This window comes from Chrysemys picta, chromosome 3, assembly GCF_011386835.1.
Source record: "Chrysemys picta bellii isolate R12L10 chromosome 3, ASM1138683v2, whole genome shotgun sequence".
Classification (NCBI taxonomy): Eukaryota; Metazoa; Chordata; order Testudines; family Emydidae; genus Chrysemys; species Chrysemys picta.
In genome coordinates, this window is record NC_088793.1 from 159,348,442 (window position 1) to 159,369,304 (window position 20,863).

The following is a 20,863-nucleotide window of genomic DNA, read 5'->3' on the forward strand; positions in this document are numbered from 1 at the left end:
AATACATTTGTTAGTCTCTAAGGTGCCACAAGTACTCCTGTTCTGTATTGCATAGGTAATCAGTCTGAGTGTTTCCTCCCTGTACCATTCCCCCACCCTTCCTTTCTCCACTGACAAGAAACCTGAAATATTGTAGAGCAGCAAGTGGACTATACTGCCTATATTACTTGTAGCTTGTGGGAAACACTTTGAAGCAGGGGTTTTTGGGAAAGTTTCAGGGAATATAATTCCACCTTCTCCTTGCTGTTCCAGTTCCCTCCTGGAAATTGCAGTGTGTGCACAGTCTTCACACACAAATTGTGTCTGAGGGGTGGACATAGGTTAAGATAGAGGCCACATGCGGCTCTTCAGAAGTTAATATGCGGCTCCTTGTATAGGCACTGACTCCCGGGCTGGAACTACAGGCGCCAACTTTCCAATGTGTCAGGGGGTGCTCACTGCTCAACCCCTGGCTCTGCCCCAGGTCCTGCCCCCACTCCACCCCTTCCCACCCCCTCCCCTGAGCCTGCCATGCCCTCGCTCCTCCTAAGACTTGTATGAGGTGTGTATAACCCCCCCAGTGTAATGAATCCATGGCTGCACAATCGTCGCATTTGTTAAAGTGGTGGAGGCATGTATATTTTGTGCAGTAGGTCCTGAGTTGTATGATGTCTGTACTGTGTGTATTGGGGATTTGTTTCAAGTATCATCACAGATGAGACTTAAGCTCTTGTGACTCTTTGATGCTCAGGATGAGTTTCATCTAACCGGGGATGGGAATACGTAGGGTGAGTCTGTGGCCTGTGCTGCTCCCCTTGTGCTTCTCCAGTAATGCAAAGGAAATGGAGACTGGCTGCATCGCTCTAGCTGGGGTTCCTCATGGCACAGGAGAACCCCAAGGGTATAGACCTAGTAGAGCCAGCTCCTACGCAATTCCTCCTGCAGCCCCTGGCAGATGGGGTCTGTTGGGAGTAGGGGAGTGTCTCCTGGGGGTGTGATCAGCTGGTGGAGTTCAGAGCAGCCATGGAGCCTGGACTGACACTACAGTGGAGGCACTTGAGGCAGAAAATTACTGAGGCCCTACAATACGTTTCTTTTAAAATCAAAACATTAAATCTATAGTTTGATGGCTTGCAATTTTTTCCAAGCATCCCTCCCATTGGCTGATTGCCCCCCTGCTGATCTTGTTGCAGAGCTGTTTGCTTCTTCAATATGCTGTATGTATTCAGTACAACACTAAACCTTAGTTGTTTTTCAGCAAAAAAAAAAAAAAGGCAAAAAAGTGTAAGACTCTGCATACATTGTAGTGAGCTTGAAAAAGCGCTAGACGCTCGTTTTAAAAATGTGATTCCTGGCTGTTTTGTTAGTTAGTTAGTTCTCTGAAAGCAAATGTCTTAATGTAATTCCTCCTGGTGTTAACTCCTGCTAGTGGTCCTCAACCAGGATTTTACCAGTATGTGAACTGACCCACAAGCCAGCTTCATTGTGGGATCTCATTTACCCAACATAGAAAGTCACTTTTTCCTATGTACTGACATTCCCCAGAATGCCCATCCTGCCCCCAACCAGCTCAGTTCCTAGACTGGCACCTGATTCCTTGGATCGCAGCTAGACTTCATACCCTCTATGCTTTCCCTTTCACTCTCCCTTCCCATTCTCCCCCCCCCCCTTCTCTTTTTCTGTTTCTTCCTCCCTGCTTTCTTTTGGCTCTTCCAAATCACTCTGGTCCCCCAGCTCCTTTGATGAGCTACAGATATGTTACCCTGCTTTGTTCCCTGCAGACATGTGGGTCAGGTCTTTATTGACTTTGATTAGATATTGAGTGGCTAGGCTGACATCGCTTCTACTTCTAGCTCAATAGGCTGGAGCTATGAGAAGGGGCAAAGTACCTCAGCACCTGGAATTTCCTACTGGAGATTGGGGGTGAGTCATTTCCAGTGGGGACAGGGTGCCCTAGAATGCCCCTAGTGATGAGCTTGCTGACAGGCATTAGTAGGAGGCTTAGGGGCTCCCGTTCGCTACCGGACTTGCAGTGGGTGATTGTTGTGTCACTATCCTCCACTGGCTGTCGCTGTTCTCCAGAGCCTGTCAACATGGTGAATCCTAGAAAAAGGAAGACTGCAATTATTTGAGTAATAAATGAACATAATTGACTTACATGTTTGTTCACATAGGATTTGATGACTTCCATGCTTGTGTTGATCCTGGAGTCCCTGAACATGGCTACAAGACACCCAGTGCAGGTGTTTTCTTTGAAAGTGCTGTAGTCCGGCTTCACTGTCAAGAAGGATACAGGCTTAAGGGTCCTTCGAAAAAGATTTGTGTGAGACATTTTAATGGCTCCTTGAGCTGGAAACCAAGTGATAAACCTGTGTGCCTACAAGAAGGTAAGTTAATTGTTTAAACATTTCACAAACCTCAATTGTGATCACTTACATACATACCATTATGTCTCCCTGCAGAGTGCAAAAGCCTGGAACCAGTTTCATAGGATTACATTCAATATGTGTTTTAATTTCTGAGAAGTTTTTATCCAGATAAATTAGCTAGAATATGCCTGTGTGTGTTGTCAAGGCAGGAACAGGGGAAGTAAATGAATCTTAGCCATAAAAGTAATAAAGTCCCATTACAAATAGATTTATCACTGCTTTTGTCAAAACACACAGAGAGAGAATACTGCCACTGATAACAGAAACATTATTACCGTTACTGTTCACTTAGTGATCCTTTCTGTAATATCTTACTATAAAAATATAATACATCTTTGGTATCATTAGAAATGAATTTTAATCAGAGGTTTAAATCAATTATTATTTATTACATGTATGTAGTTCATAATTAATTAGAGGATGAAATAGGCAGAGCAAGCAGTAGTTTATTGGTACTGTATAAGTTTACTTTTAAGTAATTCAGACATTCATGGGGTAAAACCAACTTGATTTTTGTTATATATAAATATGGTCTGTTTAAAAATGTATCTGGTTTTAAGTATTTGAGACACTGCTACTTTTTCTTCTAAGATGTTAGATGGAAGCAGGATTAGACTATCAAATCACAAACATTAATTCTGGCCAAAAATGTGTCCAAGTAGTACATACTATTCATTTCACCAAGTATATTAAAACTATCACTTCTTTCTACAATGGATTTATTTTTGTTCAGCAGAGATACTATAATCAAGAGACATAAAAAGTGTCAGCAGGATTTAGTGTGAAGGCTTTACTTCTGTGAAACTTTATAAATAATATTTGGCTGGGAGTGTTATCTCTCTATTATATTAAAAACTGTGGGGCAGATCTTCAGGTGGTGAGTCATGCTGATTTACTCCAGCTGAACAACTAGTCCTGTGTATCCGAGAAGAATTTTTCTTCTGCTGTTTTTTTTTTTTTTTTTTTTTTTTTTTTTTTTTTAAACCTAACTGTATACCTGTTGTGTTTTAGGGCCTGCTTTTGCCCCCATTAAAGTCAGTAGCAAATTACCCATTGACTTAAGTGAGATCAGGGTCAAATTTTATTTCCTAAGGCTCCCTTCATGTAAAAGAAGATAAAATACCATTACCTAGACATGTAGATCTGACTCAAAAGAAACAACTGAAGGCTATGTGACTAAGACTTAGCCCAAAGTGAACAGTAACTGCAAATATATTATGAGAGAAAACCCCTTTTATATTTTGTCAGTGGTTATGAATCAAATCTTTTAAGCATGGAAAGTACAGAGGCCTATGGTTTTGGATGGTAAAATTTATATCCTGGTGGCATGTTCTTTCTGAATCATGATAACTGAACCTTTTGCAGTCAGTCTGTTTCTGGTACTTTTTCTTTCAGTAAATCTCATTAATAGTTTTGCTTGTTTGTTTTGTTTTAATTTTTAACAGGGAGACATGAGAGTTTTGCTCTTTCATTCCATTGGCAAAGCAGGAAATTACCATCTTCCCAGGACAATTCAATTCCATTTTGCTGTTTGTGAAAGAGACGCTTCTATTATACAATGTTTTGCACATTTCATGCTGTGGCAGAAATAATCTTGTAGATATAGCACAGTAAATAGCAGTAACTTTTTTGTTTTTACCTCACTGTCTCATTACCAGCAAAATAGTTACAAAAAAAAAATCAGCCACATTTTAACAACACATGTGTGTAATATTCACACGCTTGCATATTCCATTCACCTGTCATTGACATCCATACTCTCTAGCCAAATAAGTGTTGATGGAAAAAATGAAAGTTGAATGACAATGGAAACAATTATGTTTAAAATTAGCAGTAAAACTAAGGGAAAAAGACAAGTTCTTGTAAAATCTTATTTTCTTTTAGACATTGCTAAGTGTTTGCTTGGGGGTTCTGCATATCTCTGAGCCAATATATGTATCACTTGTTGCAACTGTTACACTGAGCATTAATGCATTTTTATTGTGTATACAAAAAACAGTTTATTATTATCCATGGATGAAATTCTGCCCCCATAGAAGTCAATGGCAAAACTCCCATTAACTTCATTGCGGGGGAGGGTCTCAAGATTTCACTCCATGTGTGGGAGATGGTAATGTGATGGGCTGAGTGCCCAACAATCTCATCGGAGGCAATCATTAACTTGCACCATTGGGCATAACATAACATTGCCTGTCAAGGCCTTAATCCAGCAAAACACTGAAGCATAAGCTTCACTGGGTATGTCTACGCTACGGGATTAATCCGAATTTATATAATTCGAATTTTGGAAACAGATTGTATAAAGTCGAATGTACGCGGCCACACTAAGCACGTTAATTCGGCAATGTGCGACCATGTACTGGGGCTAGCGTCGATTTCTGGAGCGTTGCACTGTGCGTAGTTATCCCATAGCTATCCCATAGTTCCCGCAGTCTTCCCCACCCATTGGAATTCTGGGTTGAGATCCCAGTGCCTGATGGGGCAAAAAACATTGTCGCAGGTGGTTCTGGGTACAGCCTCACCCCTCCCTCCATGAAAGCAACGGCAGACAACCATTTCGCGCCTTTTTTCCTGGGTGAACACTGCAGACTCCATACCACGGCAAGCATGGAGCCCGCTCAGCTCAAGACAGCAGTCATGAACATTGTAAACACCTCGTGCGTTCTTGTGCAGTTTATGCTGACCCAGGACCAGAAAACGAGGCGAGGAGGAGGCGGCGACGGCAGCACAGCGACAAGCGTGATGAGGACATGAACATGGACACAGAATGTTCCCCCCCCGCGTTCTTACACGTCTGGGTGAGGAGGCTATGGAACATGGGGAGGGGGGGTTATGCAGGGGCTATAGCGGCACTCTGTTATCCTGCTGCAGTTCCTGAAGCTCCACCAGACGCTGGATCATGTCTGTTTGCTCACGCAGCAGCCCCAGCATTGCATCCTGCCTCCTCTGATCTTCCTGCCGCCACCTCTCATCTCGAGCGTCCCTCCTGTCCTCACGTTCACTGGCTTCTTTCCTATACTTTGAAACCGTGTCCTTCCACTCATTCAGATGAGCTCTTTCACTGCGGGTGGATTCCATGATTTCTGCGAACATCTCGTCTCGCGTCTTCTTTTTCCAACGCCTTTTCTGAGATAGCCTTCGGGACGGAGGAGGGAGGCTTGAAAAATTTGCAGCTGCTGGAGGGAGGGAAAAAAGGAGAGAATTTTTTAAAAGGATACATTTTGCAGAACAATGCTTATACTCTTTCACAGTGACCAACACTATTCACATTACATAGCACATGTGATTTCTGTGCAAGGTCGCATTTTGCCTCTTAATATTGAGTGCCTGTGGCTTTGCTGCTAGAGATCACAGACGCAGGTCCGGGCAACAGAATTCGGCTTGCGTGCGGCCATGGTAAGCCATTGTCTTTCGGAGTCTGCGCCCTCCTTTCCCACATACCAAGCAAAGCCTGCTGAGTGCTACGGTTTTCCTGTTAACCTTCAGCAGTAGAAAACAAACTAACCCCCTCCCCCATCCAATTCTCTGGATGATCGCTTTATCCCTCCCCCCACCGCGTGGCTGGTATCAGGGAAGATCCCTGCTAGCCAAACGCGAAAAGCTCTGGGCCAATTCCCCCTCTCTCCCCCCCCCCCCCCCCCCCCCGGGCTTGGCTAACTGCAGGGAAGGATTTCTTTTTAGCCACAGGCAAACAGCCCAGTAGGAATGGCCACCTCTGTCCCCTTAATTAAATTCCCGTATTTCAACCAGGTTACCATGAGTGATATCACTCTCCTGAGGATTACACAGCGAGATAAAGAATGGATGTTGCTTGAATGCCAACAAACACCGGGACCATACGCTGCCAAGCTTGGTCATGCCATGATACCAGATTACTTGCTGCAAGCATGGCGTGGTCAAGTGTCCTACCATGGAGGACGGAATAAGGCTGCACTGCCCAGAAACCTTGTGGCAAGGCTTTTGGAGTACCTCCAGGAGAGCTTCATGGAGATGTCCCTGGAGGATTTCTGCTCCATCCCCAGGCACGTTAACAGACTTTTCCAGTAGCTGTACTGGCCGCGAATGCATCCCAAGTCCTCAGGGCAAAGTAATCATTAAAAATGCTTGCTTTTAAAACAAGTTTTATATTTTAAAAGGTAAACTCACCTGAGGTCCCTTCCATGGGGTCATGGTCTTGGATACTGGCTTGGGAGGGTACTTCAGTCAGGCTGAGAAAAAGATCCTGGCTGTTGGGGAGAACGGAGTGCTGGGTGCTCTCCGCAAGCTGCTCCTCCTCCTCCTCCTCATCTTCCCCGTCCGCAGAATCCTCAGGTGTAGCTGATGCTACGGTCAGAGGTGGGGTAGTCGTGGCGGCCCTCGCTAGAACTGCATGCAGCTTAGCGTAGAAGTGGCATGTCTGTGGCTCTGACCCGGAGCGACCGTTTGCCTCTTTTGTTTTTTGATAGGCTTGTCTGAGCTCCTTGACTTTCACGCAGCACTGATCTGAGTCCCTATTGTGGCCTCTCTCCATCATGTCTTTGGAGATTTTTTCAAAAGTTTTGGCATTTCGTCTTTTCGAACAAAGTTCTGCTAGTACTGAATCCTCTCTCCATATAGCGATCAGATCCAGTACCTCCCGTACGGTCCATGCTGGTGCTCTTTTTCATTATCGGCCTGCATGGTTACCTGTGCTGATGAGCTCTCTGTGGTCACCTGTGCTCTCCACGCTGGGCAAACAGGAAATAAAATTCAAATGTTTGTGGGGCTTTTCCTGTCTACCTGGCCAGTGCATCCGAGTTTAGATTGCTGTCCAGAGCGATCACAGTGGTGCACTGTGGGATAGCTCCTGGAGGCCAATACCATCGAATGGAGGCCACACTAACCCTAATTCGAAATGACAATATCGATTTTGGTGCTACTCCGCTCGTCGGGGTGAAGTACAGAAATCGATTTTAAGAGCCCTTTATTTCGAAATAAATGGCTTCGTTGTGTGGACGGGTGCAGGGTTAATTCGATTTAACGCTGCTAAATCCGAATTAAAGTCATAGTGTAGACCAGGCCACTGTGAACACATGACTACTCATGTTTAGAGTTAAGTATGTGCTTAAGTGCTTTTTTGGATTGGAACCCAAAAGAGTAAGGCCCTGATTCAGGAAAGCAGCTAAACATAATACTTTACTGGTTAGGGATGCTTTCCTGAATTGAGGTCTAAATACCGTACTACCAAAAAAAAAATAGATTTAGCAATAGAAAAGAATGATTTAAATCATATAGTTCATCCCCCTGCTAATAAGCCCCTGATTCAGAAAACCAGTTAAGCGCATATGTGAAATAAAGATGATGATATGCTCTTCCTCCCATCTTTTTTCTGTCTTGTCTATTTAAATTGCAAGCTCATCAGGTCCGGGACTGTCTCACTGTTGGTCATATTAAAAAGAGCTATTTTAATGGTCCAGATGGCAGTACCTGAAATTTACATAAGGCATAGTGGCAAATATAACAATCAACATCTGTCTTAAACAGTCAAGTAGTGCTTGTAACACAAAGATTATTTCACCTTCTGATGGGTTACAGTGATGTATGTTAAAATATTAAAAGCCTGCTTCACCACTAATTGCTCCAAATTTCTATGCATATCATTAAAGAAGAAAATGTCTGTCTGTACAGTGCTTACCTCTATAGGGCACCAGTCTCAGTTGGAGCCTCTAGGCACTGTTATTATACAACTAGTAACAATAATTAACAAAGAGCAGGAATCCTGTGATGTCTCCAGAAATATAATCTCTTTGTCATCCACAGAATTATCATACCAGCCTAATTCTGCCAACTTTATGTTATAGCACTCACAGACCAAGTTTTTCCATAATTACAAAAATACAACTTAATGGGAAAATATAGATCCTTATATTTGTTTTTAAGAGAACACTGTCAAGATCAGTTAACCCAAAACTGAGCATGTTCTTAATAATGCCGTTCCTGTCATATTTCCCTCCTAATCCTGGAAGACCTATACGTGCCCCTTAACAAGCACTGCAGCATAGATAAAATACAAGCCACTCTGGTGGGCAACTGTACAGTAACATACCTGGAGCACTGGATTTCTTCATTGTTGTGTGCATGTCCTGTCGTCCCTCTGAGCTGCCTTTGTGTGCTGTTCTTGGAAGCAGGAAGCAGTTAAGAAATAATCCCTGAAATCTTAATTTAGAAGAGGTCGCGTATGTTTCAGGGTCACAACAGAATGGAACAGACAAACATGTACCTCGGTATGAAAGATGAGCTCCATTTACAGCCATTGGGCTGCTGGAAGTTCACAAAGGTGTCTCTCAGAGAATGGTTTGGGCTCCCCTGCTTTCACATTGACATATTAGATCTAAGCAGAGCATGCAAGTAGAATTCTTTGCTCTATAATGCTGGTAAAAGATCACTTACAACATGTGATGTGGTTTACACGTTCCAGGGGATTTGCTGAAGAGTGCCTAGAAAAGCAGTGACAGGAACACGTTTTATTTTGTCTGATGAAGAAGTCTTTCAGTTCGGTCACTTACTTTCAGCTATTCGAAATGGAATCTGTGGCAGCTCATCCAGTTTATGGAGGGGAAGACTACAACTGTTTGTTCTTTTATTTAAGCCAGCCAGGGTGTAGTGGGCTAATAATGGTACAGTGAGCAACTGCCACTGTATTCTGCTAACATCCATCTGAGTAAAATGTTTCAGTCTGCAGCCATCATTTGGGATAATAGGAACGAAGTCACTGTAATAGATCATAGTTACAGGATCAATTTTCTCTGCTTTGAAAATAAAATTTCATATTTCATCTCTTTGTATAGTTTGCTCCTGTATTTATGTAGCAGCAGGACACCATTATCCCAAGAGTAAGCTTTTCATCGGTATTGTCTCTTGCCATCTGTCCTGAGCTTCCATCTGCATCAGGCTAGGAATTGGGATCCCTCTCTGTCATTCCATCCCTGAAGACTTCCACTGAAGCCCCCTCATGACAATATTCAAGACTTGGCATAAGGCTTTTCTGTTGGGTCAGGGCACCATTTTTTCACTCCCATGCTCACTAGCTCTCCAGTTTTTTGAGGGAATGTCTGGGTTTTTAACATGCCGTGGCTTTAACTTTTTGTTAGTGTACACATCATCCGAGATCTGGGCGCTCTATAAATTAATAATCTCTGTTGCTGCCGTTCCCCTGCAACACCCGCCATCATCCATTAACACTCCAGTGGACAGCTGGTGTGCTCTGCCAAAATACCTGGCAAATTCAGCAGTAGTGAAATAGTTAAAGGTATTGGGAAATCGTCAAATTTTTGACTACTAATTGTTTTCAGATGACATAATAAAGTCTACTAAAGAAAATGTAATCCAGAAAGGACAGGTATAAGTTGAAAACACAGAGGGATGTGTTTTTAAATTGGGGCAAGGCACCAGTCTCCAATTAAAGTCAGTGAGATCTGGTGTCTGAAAGGATCATAGAACAGAGGTTCATCTGCGAGCCATTGCTAGAGGTTTATCTAGTCTAGTTGTAAATGTCTAGGCCTTGCTTAGAAATTGTGCCCCTAGTAAACAAGCGGCTTGAAAGCAAGATGTTGCAGTTTTTCTTCTTTATGGATGATTGATTCCTAAATTGTAAATTTAAAAATATACTATCTGTGAAATTGGCAGAAGATTTCTCTTGATTCCCTAAAATTTGCAGCTCCCAAGTGATTTTCAAAACAAGGTAGTTAGGCTCCTTGTGTAATAGTGCGGGTGACCGTCTCCTGGGAGAGAGATGTTTGTAAAGCAGCACAAAAAGAGATTTATGATGATTTTTTTTATTTATTTATCCTTATGTTTTCTGGTGTCTACAGATTCTTAACTGCTGTCTCTGACATGAGTTGGTTCCTGGCATTCAGACAGATGATTACATGGGCATATTTCTCCAAGATTTCCTTTATTCCACTTTCTAATCTTATTTTATGTTTATGAGGAGAATGAACTTTGAGTCATGTATACACTTCTCTCTCATTAATTTACCTGGCTGTTAACTGTTTAGTATTAGTAGAATTTCTCTCTCTCTCTCTTTGTCCTCCCTCACCTTCCAGCCTATGTTTCATCTATTTGTGTATTTTTCCACTTTTGCTGCTTTGGCACTACTGTGTGTCTGTGCCCGTGTATCAATTCTCCACCATTCTTCCTCATATTTCATCTAGTGAACACAGGATTTTCAACAGTGGCTATTGATTTTGGGTCAGCTCAGTTTTGGGATACCTATGTGGAGGGCCTGATTTTTCAGAGGGAAGTTTCAGACAGTGCTGAGCAAATACCTTTTAAGGCATATCCGTTTGAGCACCAAAAAACTGAAGCATCCCCCCAAAATCACTGGTAACTTTTGAAAATCTTGGCCATTGAATACACACTGGGCCTGAGTCTCTACTCCTTTACACTATTTTACACTGCTGTGACTACATTGACTTCAGCAGAGGCACACTGATGTAAAACTGCTGTAATGCATGCAGCAGAGAATTAGCTCCATCCTCTCTGGAAAGAGGGATTTTTTCTTATCCTTTGAACTAATGTCTCACATACAGTTTACACATTTTTACAAATAGACATCATCAGGGCTTAAATTCTCTTAGAGTTTCTGGGAGGCCCCCCACCCTTGCTATACAAACTTCTGAGGGTTGAAAATATTCTGCTCCAGACAGCTCCGACTGAATTTAAGCCCTGGACATCATCCTCAATTGATTTACCTTATTCAGCATCTCTGCCTAATATTCACAGTATGCAGCCTGGGAAGGTTAAGTATGCATGTGAATTACAACTTCGTGGCCTCTTTATGACCAGCCTGTGGACAAATGTCTGCAAATGGATAACATGATGTGATCTCTTCAGCTATGTGTTTACTCTGTTTTACTGTCTGTGAGTGATCGTAATGTAAATCACTAAAAGCAAAAAACAAATGAGCAAACTGAACACTAGTAATGTGGGACTTTCTATTAGCTAAACACTGACGGTGTATAAGGAGAAGGATATAAATATGCAAACGATATCTGCATTTCCTATTTTCTTTCCTCCTCCCTCCCTGCCCCTACCCCCCCCCCCCGCTCCCTCTTGCTTCCACTGACTTACTATACATGCAATTTAACTTGTGCTGCAACGGAAGGGGAATATTAAAAACAATCTAGCTAGGCCCTCTTCATCTGCTTGTATACAACAATTGGAAATACGTACTCTCATTATAACACACCAGACTCTACTATCATACAATGGACTATGGTACTGATGAGTGACTAGGAAAATATATATTAACTGAATTGCATTTTGTGCTGTGCAGGCGGCAAACTGTTTAACCAGAACAGATATATTATGGGTTAACTTTGCTTAAGAGCTTGACTATTGAGCAGCTGGCCATGGTTCTTTTTTTGTAACTAAATTAATAATATATAACTTTTTTATTAAGTCACAGATTGCCTTGTTCCACATGTTGAAGATGCAGAGGTTCATAACAAGACATACAGGACTGGAGATAAGTTAATAATCAGTTGTCATGAAGGATTCCAGATCCGTTACCCCGACTTAGACAACATGGTTTCAATATGTCAAGATGATGGAATGTGGGATAATCTGCCCATTTGTCAAGGTATAGTACCCCAGAACACCTTATTTTATAGCTCTTGCACCTTGTAATCCTTTACCAGCACTTTTTTCTGCGGCTAAAGAGGATAGCAATAAGCTGATGGATTCAGCTGTACAGTATTTCTACAAAGGCTTTTGGATTTGCTCGTCCTTATTTGCTTTTGGAAGTAAAATTCCACATTCCAGCATAGCTTTATTTTAAAATATGTTAAATGTTACTTTTTGCTAGTCTAAAATCTGAGGCGAGCATATCCTTTTTTTAATGAAACAGGTTGAAATTCACCCCTGTTAGGTCAGCACAAGGCCCTTTGGACCACCTAAACCTGTGCACTACTTCATTTAGTGAAAGAATTAGGTTTTTTTTACTGCTTTTCGCTTCGTTAGCCCTGCAGAGCTGATGCAACTAGGAGAGAACAAGTTAGTCTATTCCATCTTGTGCATTATCAACTGAATGGTTCACCAGGTTTTAAATCAGTTACACCCATGGATACTGACTGAACACTCTGCAGTTGCACAGGGCCTAATTTGGCCAGCAGAGCCATTAGTGCTAGTGATGGTGTATGAGAAGGAGACAGCTTGAGTTTGTCTAGACTTGAGAAGAGTGATTGAGGCTAGGCTGCCATTAGTGGACATGTGTTAAATACCCTGATCCTAACCCCAGCCCTTTTCTCTTGTATGGCCACAGATTAGCACCTTTAACCTCAATTTAGCTAGTTGAGGTTGATCCTAGGCTCCCCTGGGGTTAGTCTTGACCATTTTAGTCAAGACAAAAGGTGTTAACCTGCGTCTGCACCAAGGGAAAGATTAGGATTGGCTAACCTTGACCTCTTTTCCTTATCTAGACAGGCCGTCTGTGTGTAATACAATTTAGAAAAGTATACTGTCATTTTGGGTTTGGACGTGAGAGTGCTGAGCCCGCTTTGAGTTGAAATCCAATGTGAATCGCAGATGCCCATCCGCTTTCAAGTTATTTCCATACATTTGGAACACATCTGGAAATGCAGTAATGAACTATTGTATTTTTAATGGTGTTGGGGATTGCAGAAAGCATTGAACACTAAGACTTGTCAGCATGGTGCATGTGTATTTTTTGTCAGTTTGATAGTTCCTATTATTCTGTAAATCTTTTTTAAAATGCAGGGAGAGCAGAAAAATAATCAAATTTCACTTAACAGACGGTTCCTAAATATGCTGTGGCCAAATAGAAGATAAAACAAGACCTCGAGTGATTAATTCTGGCTTTATTTTTTTTTTAATTTAACCTGCCGCAGAGTCTCTACATATTTCACAAAGAAAGGTCTGATAGCTGCCATGTGGCACCAGCATGTTGAAGTTGGGCAGCTGCCATAGCCCAATATTGCTTTGCACATATCTTAGAGATTAAATAAATTGTATCTGTAGATGCTAGCAGAAAAAGCAGAACCCTTAAGAAAATCACCTTTTCCAGTCAAAATGGTGAATGCACTTTGCACCATCGCATGCTGGTGCAAGGGGCATTTGTGTATAGTGGTTTTAAGTGCCCCTGCCATTTTTAAACAGACAATGACAGACTCAAACACTATTTGTTTTGCACTTAAGGGACTTGCTCACACAGTTTACAGGTGGAATTTTTCTGGGCTATTATTCAGATGAACAGTCGTATCCATTGCTTTCCTCCAGTGTGATATCAAAGCCATGGAACAGAAGACAACTGCTGCTACACACACCTCAGCTGCAGTGGATTGATAGCGCTTCCTAAACACACACCTCAGTTCTCCTCCTGCTTAATTCAACATTAACCACATTTTAAAAGTAAATTTAGTGCAAGTAAGCGGTATGAAATCTGGTATCTACGAAACAGGTACAGAACAGGCAATAACAGTGCAGGCTTCCTTACGTTGCTCTCCAGTGGTTCTCAAGTCTTGTTGTGGAGTTAGCAGCTGTTCCAGGTGCCTCCGGTCTGTTAGGATTGCCATCATGAGTGCTAAATATGAGGTGAGCACTTGTCCACTAGGACATGGACCACCAGCTCATTTTAGATAGCCCACCAATTACTGTGGACCCGATTCTCATTACACTAAGGCCCCTTTCAAGTTGTCAGAGCAGTGTAAAGAGGTCTTGGCATAAATGAGAAATGGGACCAATGATTTTAGGCATTAGACAGTACTGGGATGGATTTAAGTTAACTAGACGTAAATGGCTTTGTTTTCTAATACCAACCCCAAGTTAGCAATTTTAGCAAAGGAAAAAACAGTGAAAAATTGTTAGAGTAGATAAAGTTAATTTGTTTAAAAATAGGGGGAAATGTATATGACCTTCTAATTATATTTTTGGGTGAGAGAGGCTGAGCCTGGTAACTAAGGCCCAGATCCTCAAAGGTATTTCGGTGCCCAACTCTGATAGATTTCAGTTAGGTGCCTAAATACTTTTGAAGATCAGGGCCTAGATGGCAACAAACCTTAAGTGCAAAGCATAAGTGTAGCCCATAAATCTGATCACATCTGACTTTGGGGATACCTGCCCTGGAGCTGGAGGTGTGACTGTCAGTCCAAGTAGACATACCTCCGCTAGCTCTGATTGATCGAGCACGCTAAAAATAGAAGCATTGCTGTGATGGCACAAGCAGCAAGATAGACTAGCCACCTGAGTATGAGATGCTCCTCAGGGCAGCCAGCACCTTCCACCACTTGCGCTGCTGTGGCTTCACTTCTATTTTTAGGGTGCTAGTTCAATCAAAGCTAGCATTGGTATATCTACCTGAGTTGCAATTACACCTTCAGCTCCAGTGTAAGCATACCCTTCACGAGTGCATTTGTCTGATGTGAAATTTTGGGCTGATTTGGGAAAACACCCTCCCTAGTTGCTGAATGACAGGATTTTAAAGGGGAAAAAGTTTGCTGGATCACTAAGAATTGTGAACCACTGGACGATGCCACCCTCTTTCTTGTTTTTTAAGATGAATTCTTGTGGAATTAAAGTTTCCATGCTTCTGGTGAAAATGGGAGGCTCCTTGTTTCTGGGTTAGACCTTCATTTAACTGTACCAGAAGATTGATATTTTTTTTTCATACTTTTTTTATATACTGTGCTCTGTGAAACTTACATTTTGGAGGGGTCCTCCCTCCAAACTCTCTTGCCTCCAGAAATGGGAGACCGTCTTTCTGTGAACCCAGATTAAATGTCTGAGGAAAGGGCAGGTTAAATTTTCTATAGCGCTGTGAACTGGGTGCTCATATGTAATATGATTTTCTGCATGTCATGTACAGTCACATAAGGAATTATAACCAGGCTTTAATACTACATTTCACAATGTACTTTTAAAATTTGCACTTACGCAGTGGTCCGTTGGGGCCTGTGCATCGGAGCTCTGTCATCTTTATCTGGAAATCCAAACAAAACCTTGTCTGAACTTAGTCACGTAGGACCAGATTGTCAAACGTATTTATTTAGGTGTCTTCAGATGCATATACACACTTAGTGGGATTGTTAAAGCACCTGTTGAAAATCTCAGTAGATGCCTACCTTCTTCTTTAGGGGTGTAAATACCTTTAGAAATCTGGCCAAGAAGCCAAATTCACCCTGGTATAATTCCATTGTAGGTAAACTTACCCCATTTAATAGTCTGGACTCTTTGCCTGCAGAAGTGCATGTGTTTTATATTTGGTACATAAGAGGAGGTAATAGCAATAAATAGGGCCATTGTGGCTCTATTTGAGCAAAGGGGATTCATGAACTAGTAAAACTACTATTAAAAGCCGTTGTGCTGAGGGCTGAACGTGCTGCAACAGGTTTCCGTCCTCTCTCCCCCTCCCCCAATGGCCAGTGCCCTGAATTATTCTCTGCCTTTGGATTAGTTAGAAGCTGTTTCTTTAAAGTGGTGGCTTGGCATCTCAAGAAAAGGGAGTTGAAGGTACCCAGCACTTTGCAGGATGTACTCAAATTGGAAGATCTGTCCTGTGGCTTTTATTTTGATAAAGTACGACTTTAATTTTTTACAGTTTGTCTAAGAAGGCTTGAAATTATGGGAATCCATGTGACCTTCCTTCTGGAATTCCTGATAGTGACAAGAGGCCTATTAACGGTGGTTATTGCCACAACAAACAGCTTCTATTAGTCTCATAAATTTTCATAAGGGTTTTTTCATTCCCAGATTGCTAATCATCGTTCCTCAAAATCATTGCAAGCTAAAAATCAACACCATTAGTCATTACCAAGAGGGTCATTTTTTAAGGCAGTGAGCAAAATAATTCTAGTTTATTTCAGTACACAACTTGAAATCTCAAGTCTCAATATCCACTCAGAACATTGTTTGCACACATGTGAATCAAATATTAGAAAGTCGTGAGTGATCATGTAGTGAATTTCCTTTTAGTCCAAATGTCATCTCATTTGTGACGCCAACTGCTGTCAATTCCCCCTCTAGGGTGCCAAAATTACAAAGTCTGCCTGGAGTTAATCACTCTGGGCCAAATTCATCCCTGGTGTAACTCCACTGAAGGTAAATTTGTCCCTTTCTAGATCGGCTGTGGCCACTGTTCTCAAAAATGACTGATGAGTTTAGGTGCCTCCATTTTTGGGTGCCCAATCTGAAACACCTGGAAGGGCCTGATTTCCGGAAGGTGAGCGCACTGAGCACTTGCTGAAAATCCAGCTCCTCTAAATTATCTCAAATTGGGGTCCCAAAATCACTACTCATGTTTGAAATCTTGGCCTCTTTTGCTGCTCTGCACATCTCGTAACAGCATCAATTTCAGTATTAAACATAACCTCTGTGACTGCCTGTTTGAGGAGAGGAATAAAACCCATGGTTTTGTATAAGTGACAGTCTTTGTTTATTAAGGATTCCACCTCATAATAAGTGACAACTGCTAATCCGGTGAATGTGTGGGTGTGCAAAACAAAACATTGCAATTGTCATTAATGCTATGTTGGATTTGCAGAGGATATATCTTATCTTGGCAGAATGTGTGGGCTAAGCAATAAAAGAACTTGAAATGAGGTAATGACAATCTCTCTCTTAGATGCTCAATGAAGTAGGAATGCCATTCGCTGTGGGGAGGATGGGAAATATTGTGCTTCTCAACTTGAGAACCATAATCAAGATGTTACAATGACTAAGACAAGCGCCTCATAATAAAAGATACCTTCCTCTTCTTAATTTGCAGGTTGCCTGAGGCCATTGGTTCTTCCTCATAGTTACATTAACATATCTGAGTTCGAGTCCTCCTTCCCAGTAGGAACAGTGGTATATTATCAGTGCTTTCCTGGATATAAACTAAAGGGGACAAAGTTCCTTGAGTGCATGTATAACCTTATCTGGTCACATAGCTCACCTAGGTGCCTTGATGTGGAAGGTAAAACAGCTTATTTGTTTGTTTTTAATTTTGGACAATTTAACATGATATATTTTATTTGAATTTAGGGCTACAATTTTTAGCTCCATTTTGCCCACTGCCTCCTGAGGACATACAAAGTGCATCCATTCAAGTTCCTGTTTTGTTGTACGTATACTGTGTAATCTGGAACATCGCATAGCTTAATTGTTAAAGTTACTTACATAATGTTTGCTCTTTCGGTATCGTAATCATAATAGCTGAAGATTGTAACAACGAAGACTGTTAGTTTTTAGATTTTAAGTATAAACAATGTAATCTGCTGTCTTTCTAATGAAATGCTGAGAAAGTTAATGAATCTATATTCACATGACAGCCTGAGTAGCTGAAAATTTCAGCACCATACCATTCTGAACTAAAAGCATTTGTAAATATTAAGTATCAAGTTTCATTTCAGCCTGCATGCCAGGTGTATGCACAATCTAATACTGCATGATTTTGCATTAAGAATATTTGATGTACTATCCAAAAGTATTGGAGTGTTTCTTATTTTTAATTAGCAGTCTGGTTTCCAAAATTCTAAAAGGGCTTTGCAGTGTAAGGGTTCCACCTACAGGAATTGATTTTCTGATCTAACATCCTAGAAATTTAACCACAAAACAGCCCTGCATAAATCATCTTTCTTTTTATTTTTTGTAGTATATGTAATACAGTGTTACAGATAAAATTATTAGAAAGAGAGACTGCCTGTCAGATACCATAAAAGAAATTACAAAATGAAGCAGGATAAGCCAGAAGAAAGTCTGTGTGTTAGATAGGAGCATTAAAACCCACAAACACAAACATACGAAACTGAAAATTTTGTATGTGTCATTTCCCTGTGCTCACTTAACACAGATGACAGTCTGAACTGCCTCTTCCAGCTCTCGTCAAAGTACATAGCAAAACTCCCATTGACTTTAATGGGGGCATGGATCATTTGTATTATATTAACACCTAGAGCTCCATTGTGGAAGGCTTCTTAAAAGTATACAGAGAGTACGAGAGAACCCCTGCCCTGAAGATTTTGCAGTCTAAATAGACACAACAAAGAAAGGGTGGGAGGAGAGGCAAAGTAGTAGTATCCCCAATTCACAGATGGGGAACTGAGACAGAGATTAAGTGCCTTGCCCAGGGTCATACAGGAAGTTTGTGGCAGAGTGGGGAATTGAACCTAAACCTCCTGAGTCCTGATCCAGTCCTTTAATCACAAGCTCATCCTTCCTCATGATCACTTTTGGCCCAGGGCTTGTTGTTCTGTTGTAACATTAAGACCAATTTTTTTCCTGGTGATTACTTGTAGAAACCCCATATATAAGGTGATGTACAATCTGAAACATTTGTGGTTTGTCTAAGAATGGGTTATTTTGACTTTGGGTCCTTTCTGTTTCCATATGGGTAGGACAGAGTCTTATAGCTGACAACTCCATTTCTCAGGTGTCATGTGGGACTGTTGTAACTGGAACTCACAGAACTTGTAAAGTTCCATCCAGCACCTGTAAATCAACTTTAGGTATTCACATTTGAAAATGTTGGCCTAAGTGACTTATTCAAGAAACATCAGACTTCGTCCTGTCTCCCATCCATTATAACCTCCCAGATCCTTTTCAACAGTACTGCCACTTAGCCAGTTATTCCCCATTTTGTAGCTATGCATTTGAGATTTCCTTCCAAAGTGAAATACTTTGCACTTGTCTTTATTGACTTTCATATTGTTGATTTCAGACCAATTCTTCAATTTTGTCAAGGTCCTTTTGAATTCTAATCCTGTCCTCCCAAGTACTTGCAACCTCTCCCAGCTTGGTTTCATCTTCAGATTTTATAAGCATACTCTCCACTCCATTATCCAAGTCATTTAATGAAAATATTGAATAGTACCAGACCCAGGACAGACATATACAGGACCCTACTAGAGAACCCTCTCAGTTTGACGGCATACTATTGATAACTACTTTGAGTGCAGTCTTTCAACCAGTTGAGCACCCACTTTATAGTAATTTAATCTCGACCACACTTCCCTAATTCACTTACAAGAACATCATGTGGAACTGTGTCAAAAGCCTTACTAAAATAAGATCCCTCACATCTATTGTTCTCCTCCCCCTGATCCCCATCTACTAGGCCGGTAACGCTGATGAAGGAAATTAGGTTGATTTGTCATGATTTGTTCTTGACAAATCCATGCTGGCTCTTCCTTATAATCCTGTTATCCTCCAGGTGCTTACAAATTGATTGTTTAATAATTTGTTCCAGTATCTTTCCAGGTATCAAAGTTAAGTGATTGATCTATACTTACTGGGGTCCTCTTTGTACCCCTTTTTAAAGATAGATATTGTATTTATCCTTTTTTAGTCCTCTGGAACCTCATCCGTCCTCCGTGAGTTCTCAAAGATAATTGCTAATGCCATAGTTAAGGTTGCTCAACACTCGCCATTATAAGATTCTGTTTTCAGTTGCTTATCATTCTTCTTTGAGTAGTGGCCCTATGTGGTCCCACTTCAGGTGTGCATGTGTCTCTCAAGCCCTTGATTGAAGGTTTCTAGCTAGCAATGTCCGTTTGGCCTGTGCATGTGCGTTATGCCTCTTCATGGCAGACACCGAGGCTGTCTAAATGTGTGTGGGGGGGGAACAGCCCTCACTTCCTTCTCTACTTCCTCACCAGTGTGCAAAAGGGCAAATAAGTACTGTTCTCTACTTTTGTTTTTCTTTTTTTACTTATGATGTCTCTATCTGAAAACCCATATAAATTGACACAAATTGCAAATTAAAACTTTTTAAATGTATAAGCATTTTACTCACTTGGGCGCATTTGCCTCATGGCACACACATTTGAACTCTGCTTCAAAAATTTGCACAGAAGAAATTTTTCTTTTACCTTAATTATACTATCTTAGGAGCCTGCTATAACATAGTACCAAGGTTCAATACAAAGTCATATAAAAGTTATACAAAAATGCATAATGCAGAGATTTATCTACAACTGCATTGATTGACTGCTGTGTGCAGTAATATAGTGACCCCTGGACCTACAGGCTTCCACACACCATCAGTGCCTTGCTAGTGTGCCATGCGCCCTGAGATATCTCTTCTCTTTGTGTGTGACTGTGAGTGTTTCCCTTGTATGTGAATTTATTCAACAAAATCTTGAGCTTCATAATGGATACCATGAGTGAAAAGAAAAATTAGAAAAATAGAATCAGAGCACAGAGTTTTCAACACTGAATGGACAAATAAATACTTATGTACTATTTCCAAAGACAAAATACTGTGCCTCGTGTGTCGCGAAACGTTAGCCGTACCGAAAGAATGCAACCTTCGAAACTAAGCATCCCAATCTCGCCAAATTGAGCCCAAATGAAAAAATAATTAAAGCAGCCAGTTTAGCGAAAAACCTTCGAGAACAGCAAATTTTTCAAGAAAGTGAGCACTGAGAACGATAGTTACTAAAGTAAGCTTTAAAATTTCTAAGGAAATTGCTGCTGCTGGGAAATGCTTCACAGAAGGCGAG

The 20,863-nt window shown here is 41.3% G+C and overlaps 1 protein-coding gene across 5 annotated transcripts in view; it reads left to right on the top strand.

Moving 5' to 3' along the window:
• Positions 1–20,863, top strand: part of SUSD4 (sushi domain containing 4) — a 166,165-nt gene that overhangs the window by 124,131 nt on the left and 21,171 nt on the right. For 2 of the 5 annotated variants that reach the window (XM_042848574.2, XM_005289602.4), the window contains exons 3-5: positions 2,154–2,366; positions 11,830–12,009; positions 17,149–17,337. In XM_042848574.2, the coding sequence (XP_042704508.2) occupies positions 2,154–2,366; positions 11,830–12,009; positions 17,149–17,337 (582 nt within the window). The remainder of the gene's footprint in view (positions 1–2,153; positions 2,367–11,829; positions 12,010–17,148; positions 17,338–20,863) is intronic. The other 3 variants (XM_005289603.4, XM_042848575.2, XM_065589377.1) reach the window with 3 other exon arrangements.